At 37.9% G+C, this 8328-nt stretch overlaps 1 protein-coding gene across 2 annotated transcripts; it reads right to left on the bottom strand.

The window, feature by feature from the left end:
- Positions 1 to 678: 678 nt before the first annotated feature.
- Positions 679 to 8093, bottom strand: LOC107732735 (uncharacterized). Of its 2 annotated transcripts, none has more exons than XM_016544152.1 (8): positions 7927 to 8093; positions 7673 to 7778; positions 7466 to 7553; positions 6134 to 6363; positions 4391 to 4523; positions 4153 to 4285; positions 3179 to 3418; positions 679 to 968 (listed from the first exon to the last, which is right to left on the bottom strand). In XM_016544152.1, exons 2-8 carry the CDS (start codon positions 7745 to 7747, stop codon positions 911 to 913), a joined length of 957 nt encoding a protein of 318 aa, XP_016399638.1. In that variant the 5' UTR covers positions 7748 to 7778; positions 7927 to 8093; the 3' UTR covers positions 679 to 910. The 2 variants fall into 2 exon arrangements, with proteins under 2 accessions (XP_016399638.1, XP_016399639.1); XM_016544153.1 differs by having other exon boundaries at positions 4391 to 4511.
- Positions 8094 to 8328: the final 235 nt, after the last annotated feature.

Raw genomic sequence — 8328 nt, 5'->3', positions numbered from 1 at the left:
GCTCAACAAGCCTCAACAAATCAGGTTTCAGTATCAGTGTAAACAGGAGTTTCCCCATACACAACGCTCGTTCCCGTATCTCAGGGAACCAAGGTTACGTCAGTAACTGGAGCGTTTTGCTATTACTTGGTGACACTAGTGGTGCAGAAATTACCCATTTCACCTTTAAGGTCAAATATAAGGTGACCTGTTTGCCACTAACAAGTTACTGTTCTACTAGTAGAATTACACTCTACACAAGTAGTGCTGCAGGGATAACGTATTTTAGTAGGCCAAACCTGGTTAGCATTTGAACACTTCCGGTTCCATCATCCTGAAATCAATGTTTTTTTTTAAATGGGTTTTTGGGTAAATGGCTGAAGTGGTGAGCACAAGCTCAAGATATTGTCACGTTTTATTCAATGACATAAAATACATCTGTAATAACACCTTGTGTTTTTTTAAGCTTTTACTTGTCTTGATAAAGGTGGTTGCTAACAAGTAGCTAAATATGACTACAGAGGTCGTCTGGGACATTAAACGTCATCAAAGCAAACAGGTAAACTACTCATTAAGCCTCATTGTGTTTATAGTCACACTCTTGCAAAATATTCTAGCTCAAACTTTCAGGGAAAATGTTTTTGTATAAAGACTGAAAGAGTTGTTGGTAGATCAATGGTGGTGACATTGAAGTCATGTGACTGGTGTAGCCTACGTTTTTACTTCTTACTTTCAGCAATAATCCAAGAGCCAATGAAAAAAATTATATTGTGTTTTTGTCGATGGAACCAGGATGATGTTAACTTCTGGGTTGGCCTACAAAAATATGTCACCATTGCAGCGCTCTATTGTGGATCCATACAGCGAATTGTTGCAAGAGTACCCTTGAGTGGCCTGAAGAGTCTTCACTTAAGTGTTCCCATAAGAGCATCTACTCCCAAGCCATTAACAATTTACTGAATGCTACAAACACACCATGTCCAGGGTCACTGAAGAGAAAGAGGAAATTAAAAAAGAAATATCAGAAGCAAAGAAGAGCACTGAAGACAATGTCTTTTTTAAACAACATTACTCAAAACTGGGGCACTGGAATCAGTATTTTAGAAAATGGGTTTTGAGGTGTTCCTGGGTTTGTTTGTTTTTTTTGTTTTTGTTGTTGTTTTACAACAAAGAGTCACGACAAGACGAGCTGAAACTTGTAGCTACTTACAAAAGAATATGGTCTGCAACATTCTAACACCGGTTGCTGGAAGTATAGAACGGGTCATGCGTTTACTGTCGACTACTAGTGTAGGCAGCGGCTGCATCCGAAAGCTGAAAAATACTACCTCTGCAGCATACTAAGGTGGCAAGGCAACAAGGCACACAGTCCTGTGTGTTCCATTACATGACAGTTGAGCTAAAAAATAAAGATGGTGCATGAAAGTGGTTGGTGGTAATTTTTTCCACTTTTGATATCATTTCTAGCAAGAAAATTAGCATTGTAGTAATTAAATATTTGCTTAGTTATCACTAAAGCTCTCTCTATTTATAGCTCTCTGTATGTATGTGCTGTACATGTGGAAGAATTGACAATAAAGCAGACTTGAACTTGAACAATTTTTTTTTTGTTGACCACTAAACTGTTATGCTGCCTCAGAAGTCTATTGGCGCTTTTCCACTGCTGTGCTCGGCACGGTACGGTTTGGTACGGTTCACTTTTGGGGGGTTTTCCACTGGGTACAGTACCTGGTACCTGGTACCTGGTACTTTTTTAGTACCACCTCGGTTGAGGTTCCAAGGGAACCGTACCATTACCAAAACGTGACGTGTAAACTCTGCTGAACTTGCGACACAAACACAACAGAACCGCTAGATTTAAATCAGCACAGCCAGCGAAGGATTGAACGCAACTGTTTTGAATGAGCGCACCATTTTTAACAACCAAAAAATGGCTGTTTCGTGGTCTGTTTAGGAAGTACAGACGTTCCTCTCGTTGATAGCAGAGGAGCGGATCCAGCGAGAGCTTGATGGGGCGATGCAGAATGAAAAAGTTTTTTAGGAGTTGCGACAGTAGAGGCGGCACAACTATAACGACATGTGAATAATCCCGCCCACTCTAAAGCGTTACAAAATTGCAGTGGAAACGCAAACCGAGCCGAGTCGTACCACGCAGTGGAAAAGCGCCATATATGAATTCAGTTTGGGGAGGTACCTTTGTTCACAAACACTGCCTGCAAAGTCATTGCCTGATAGATCAGCAAGGCAACAAGTCAGCTACATAAGCTTTCGGACACAGCCGGTTTCACTGATAATAATGCGTTCTGTTTGCTTTTGGTGCAATGTGTCGCGCCGTTCTCATCTGGTGTAGACAGGGTGTGAAAACTGTCAATTAACTCTTAACTTTAGCATTTGTTTCTGTAGCGTAAAACGCAACATCCAGACCAGTGTTGGGGGTAACGCATTACAAGTAACGAGAGTTACGTAATCAGATTACTTTTTTCAAGTAGCTATTCTTCATGCAATATTGTAATGCATTACTTTTAAAAGTAACTTTCCCCAACACTGATCCAGACACATATCAAAACTGACATCACTAAACAAACTAGACGTTTAAGATTCATCCTTTAGCATTTTCCCCCCTTGCTCTTGTTTTCCATTGGAAAAATAATAATAATGCTTCTTCTTTGCTGATTGACTGCTACTTGTGATAAGCTACCTAAAGTTTTTTTTATTATTAATAATAATAATAATAATGATATTCCAACTGTCCAGTCAAATCAAATTTGTTATTTGGTAATCAATGACATGCTTTTTTAGTGATAGAAAAAGAAGAAGAAAAAGAGGAAGAACCAACATTAATATTCTGGGAAGACAATAGCCTACAATTTATTTAATGGGGGTGGTAAGGGATCTGGATAATGAATAGAGGGTCACTGGCCCAGAACCACTGTCTTAAAAGGCAAATATATTACCAGAAAGGATCAATGTGGTAACATTTCTAAGTATCCTTGCTGAAATATTAAATATTAAAATAATAATCTATAAATAGCTTAACTATTTAAAGTACCAATATCTACTCTGCGGAAAAGATCAGTGTTTTACCAAGTAGTTTTATCAAGTGTTGTTATAGTGCAGGACATAGTTATGCTAATCCACCACAGTGGACATTCTTATATAGTCTTTTCTGAATTGTTGAAAGCAAGAAAAATGATTATACCAGTCAAAGTAGCACTGTCCTTCATAGGTGCCATCATGTTGTCCATTATCAGCCAACTCCAGTTCTACGCCAAGATGGTATTCGGGAGAGTTTTGCATGTTGCCCAGGTAGCGTAAGGTACCGGTGCTGATGCGTCCAGAGGGTAACATGATTCGGACCCTGTGCCCAATCTTCAGATCCAGGGGGGAGTGGGGTACAAACACTCGATGAGGTCCCCCTCTGCTCCTCCAAGACCTTACACTGAAGAAAGAGGTCATGCAAAGTATAGTATATAGTTTGAACATCAAGTAAAATTTAACACAGAATGTAACACTTTACTATACTCCTATGCAAAAGGGGATTAATAAATGATTTATTCATTACATTTACATTTAGTCATTTAGCAGACGCTTTTATCCAAAGCGACTTACAAATGAGGACAATAAAAGCAGTCAAAACTAACAAAAGTATTATAAGTGCAAATGACAAGTCTCGGTTAGCCTAACGCAGTACACGTAGCAAGGTGTATATAAATATATATATATACACCTTCACACACACTCACTCACTCACTCACTCACTCACTCACTCACTCACTCACTCACTCACTCACTCACTCACTCACTCACTCACTCACTAACTCTGAAGTAATGAATTTAGGTAAATGGGTGCAGAGCCAGTGGTGGTTTTGTAGGCAAACATTAATGCCTTGAATTTAATGCGAGCAGCTACTGGTAGCCAGTGCAAATTGATGAACAGAGGTGTGACATGCGTTATCATTATATATATATATAATATATATAATTATATACAATATATCATTACTACACAGATCTCTGGAATATGTGCTTCTGATTGATCAGTCACTGCATTCCACAGTCAAATATTTCTGTTTATGACACAATTCTCTGTAACACTTTATTGTGACAGTACCTTTCAATGACAGGAGCAAGGCATGAATGAACATGTCCAGCTTAAAACACTATCAAAGTTACCTGATGTTAGACATGGCAGAAGTGGCTCTGGAGTCTGATGGGCAGGAGGTTTGACTGCCGCACAAACTTTTTTGGTCAACACCATCTCGAAGCAATTCCACATCAGGTCCCTTTTGCTGGTGTCTGAGACAACCTACAGAAAGTTGGAAGAAATGTCTCCTTTGTTCAAATTTATTTAATTTCAGTTATCCCCACAAGGGCAGTTCTGACATCCAGACAGTCCACCAATGGAACTTACTAGAACATTCATGTTCCTTCTCCTCAGAATAAAGTCCATTCTCCAAGCCAGATCCTAGAAAGACTTCATTTGTTTCTTCTGAATCAGTGTCTCTGTACAGCATCCCAGTCCTTACCAGAATCTCAGAGGTCAACTGAAAAGATCACATAACACAATTAAAATACGAGTTAAAAAGGCTCTACTCAAATCTTGTCTGTTTCCACACTGTATTTATGAGTTAGTCATGAATCATTCAAATTTTAGCTATTAATTAGTTGCTTATTATAATTTACTGTTAACCATTTAACAGGTTTTTACTGTAGCATTTTTACAGTCTTTTACCGTTAAATTCACGGTCATTTTTTAACAGTGCACCCCATACCTAAACTTAACAACTACCTTACTGACTATTAATAATCAGCAAATAAGGAGTTTGTTCAAGCAAAACTCTTAGTTAATAGTGAATACGTGTTCCCTATTCTAAAGTGTTACCAATCATTCATTCAACCAATTTGTCCAAAAATGCTGATTTATTCAGAAATGAAACAAGTGACCATCTTTATGATGCAGTCACTGAATCATTCGCTCAACTTATTTGTTCAAAAATGTGAATTCATTTATAAATGAAACAAGTGACTGTCTTTATGATGGAGTCACTGAATCATTTACTCAACTGATTTGTTCAAAAATGTTGATTCATTCAGAAATGAAACAAGTGAACGTCTTTATGATGGAGTCACTGAATTATTCACTCAAAACGATTTGTTCAAAACTCAATCATTCAGGAATAAAACACCACTACAACGTGTTTCTCAATGTTGCAGTGGTTGTGTGGCTTTGTTTGGAACTATTTTGATCTACATTGTCTTTTATTAATAGTGTAACAATATTGCACTGCTCACACAAATCATTTTCAAACTAAGCAGCGTTCAAAATCTGTGCGGGGAAATCTTTCACCTTTACATGAAATTCCCGATTATGAGAATTCCTATAATAAAACACAGGATTTTGCCTGTAAAATTTCACACCTTGAAGGTTTGGTTATATTCACGTGAGCTTCTTGAATCCATTGTGAAATCTGTTGGGGGAATTTCGCGTGGAATGTTTTGCAATCAAACTCTTATTAACACAAAATATAAGAGCACATAGTTTCACACACCAGAGGGTTAAAATATTTTGCACTTCCTTATGTATTATGTAGTAGTTCATTAAACTGTTGTATATAATCCCACACTCAAGCAAGACTCCATTATGGCTGTATTGTATGTGTAATTTTCTTTAGTTGAATTTGAATTTTCCAGAGGAATGCAGAAATTAAATCAATCGAAAATGTCCTGTCGCTTGTCAGTATTTAGTTTCATTTTGAAGAGACTTTAATTGTTCCTGCCAACAAGCTTTATGTTCTTAGTTCTGGCTTATGTACTGTGAGCGCGACAAACTGATGATATGAAAGTTTGCATTTCAAGCTTATCTGCCATGATAGATGCTATAGTAGCATTTAGTAATAAAGTGATGCCACATAGTCATTACACCAAGCATTTTTAAGTACTGCAACCTGTGAGCATTGCTAGTTACTTTAGCCATCCCCATTAATTAACTTATGAAACAGTTATAGCATTATCAAAAAAGCATGCCTAGGCCTATATGTTGCATTTAGCAAAAGCAGATAAAAGATAAAAGCAGCAATGCAGATGAAGCAATAGTGTCACAGCATTATAATGGATTTATGAGTTTCATTTCTGAAATATTATTAGACCCACATACCTGGTCTCTAAGATTATGTTGTCTCTTTTGCAGCTCCACAAACCGCGTCTCCCATGATGCTCTCTGGTTTGCAATCTCTATCTTCAGTTCTTGAATCTCCCCCTCAGCCTTTAGCAGTCTCTTGAACAGGCCATTTGCGCGTTCATGCTGAACACAGTTTTCTGGTTTGGTCGTTTTCTCTGAGTCTGCATTTACATTTGTCCCTGCGAGATGCATGACATCCTGGACAGCTACAGATTTATAAAAGTCTTTAGTGTTAATATTTTGGCAAATGCTGATTCTGTTTTGATATGGATAATGGAGTCAAACACTTAATACACACTTAAGCCGGGCTCACACTGTGCGATTTTTTAAAAGTCCTTTAGGATTGTACTTGTCAGACTGTACGAACATGATGATCATGTCACACTGTGGGATCTCAGTTGTCATTAATGTCAGACTGTACGACAGTCAAGACGCATGCAAAACAGGTGCGCGCAAGAACCTCTAGCATTAATTCTGATCATGGCTTGTCTTGAAAAGTGAAGATAGTTTGACGTTCGTCGTAGGAAATGTCACACTGCAGGACTGTGCGCCAAATCTTCTGACGCTGCCAGAAGTTTGTCGGAGGTAAAATTTGATTGCAACGGTCATTAATCGGCTGTCGGTGAACATGTCAAACTAACGATCAAAGACTACAGATTTTAGCCTAGGATTATAGGAATCTTTTAGGATTTTCAAAATTTGTCTCAGACGACCAAATCGTGACCAAAATCGCACAGTTTGAGCCGGGCTTTAGGATAGTTCACCTAAAAATAAAAATAAATCAGTCGCTATTTACTAACTTATATGTCTTACGAAACCTCTATGACTTTTTACTTCTGTGAATATGAATATCTCTATGTTTTTTTGTCTGTACAGTGAAAGTCAATGGAGTCCAATGTTCTTTGGCACTCCATTTACTTTTACTGTATTGACAAAAACATAATGTCTTTTGTTTTCCTCTGAAGAAAGAAAGTCACAGATGTTCTGTACAACATGAGGGTGCCTAATCAATAACAGACTGTTCATTTTTGGATGAACTTCCCTTTAAATTTTTTTAAATCCATAATAAACTCAGATGTAAACTGTTTTGCTATGCTTTATTTTAAAAGGTTTCTTAATTTGTATATTTAAGTGAGTTGCAATGTGATTTCGTCAGAATACTTATCATTTCACAAAACTAGCCTGCCATCTATTGGACAGGTACAAGCATTACATTTACATTATAATTGGTAAACATTTAGCAGACTTTGCTTCCTTTGCATAAAAACTGATTGATGACTGGTTTTTTTTGGTGATATTAGGATTTACCTGTGGTCAGTTGTGATGGGGGTTTATGGTCAGTGTCAGCTGCGTGCTGTGTCCATGATGCAGATTTTAGAGCACAATATGGGCTGACCTACAGTACAAATAACATTTGATTCGATTTACCAGTGATTTGTGTAGCAGTACAGTTAAAACTACAATATATTTATAGAATGCATTAACACTGGCATTAATTAAAGAGGACATAATTACCCAGAAAAACCTCCATGTGCACAACAGGCCCTTGAGAGTCCAGACAACTGCTGACCACGGTACATAAGTAGCCATTTTATGAAGATTTCACATGGTGCTCTATTGCCTGCAATATATAGATGAAATACAATACAAGCCAAGCCGTTGTTAGATTCCCATTGGATTAAAACTCAGAGTGGATCGCTGTGGCTTTGAGAGAAAGAGGAATCTATTCTGGTATTTATTTGCTCAAAAACATTGAAGCAGGTAAATACCTTGATACAATGCCTGGTTGAAAGCTTCAGTAGCTGAATGAAGATCCCTCTTGAACTTCAGTGCATAAGAATTAATCTCTCGGTTTGTTTCTCTTCATTTGGTTATCCAATGGCATGTTCACATGCTGACCAACCTGTTGCTACCAAGCCTGTTGCAGACGCGTCGAGAGTCTAGAGACCTAATCCTGTCTAAGCTGATTAGTGACTGGCTTATGTGCTCCTCTTGTGTCCCATCACAGACTAATTCTGGTACCTGATCCTATTTTCACCAAGTCCATATATCAGTGTATTGTAGTGAGTAGTGATCGGGGAGCAAAGTCCACTAAAACAAGCTCCAATCTAGCAAGATGTTTGTGTTTTAGTGAAATGTTTGCCACCATAACACCCTAAAGTATCCAGCGT

Source organism: Sinocyclocheilus rhinocerous, unplaced genomic scaffold (assembly GCF_001515625.1).
Source record: "Sinocyclocheilus rhinocerous isolate Xijiao unplaced genomic scaffold, SAMN03320098_v1.1 scaffold369, whole genome shotgun sequence".
In the NCBI taxonomy this organism is placed as follows: Eukaryota; Metazoa; Chordata; class Actinopteri; order Cypriniformes; family Cyprinidae; genus Sinocyclocheilus; species Sinocyclocheilus rhinocerous.
This window is presented reverse-complemented; position numbering and strand designations above follow the sequence as displayed.

What these genes read in the sequence shown, in the direction of transcription:
- LOC107732735 (XM_016544152.1), bottom strand. Translation starts at nt 7,747, where the DNA reads ATGGCTACTTATGTACCGTGGTCAGCAGTTGTCTGGACTCTCAAGGGC. An exon ending in GCACATGGAGGTTTTTCTGG is followed by an intron (nt 7,554 to 7,672) that starts GTAATTATGTCC and finishes TTTGTACTGTAG; the next exon opens with GTCAGCCCATATTGTGCTCT. An exon ending in TCTGCCATGTCTAACATCAG is followed by an intron (nt 3,419 to 4,152) that starts GTAACTTTGATA and finishes CTCTTTCTTCAG; the next exon opens with TGTAAGGTCTTGGAGGAGCA.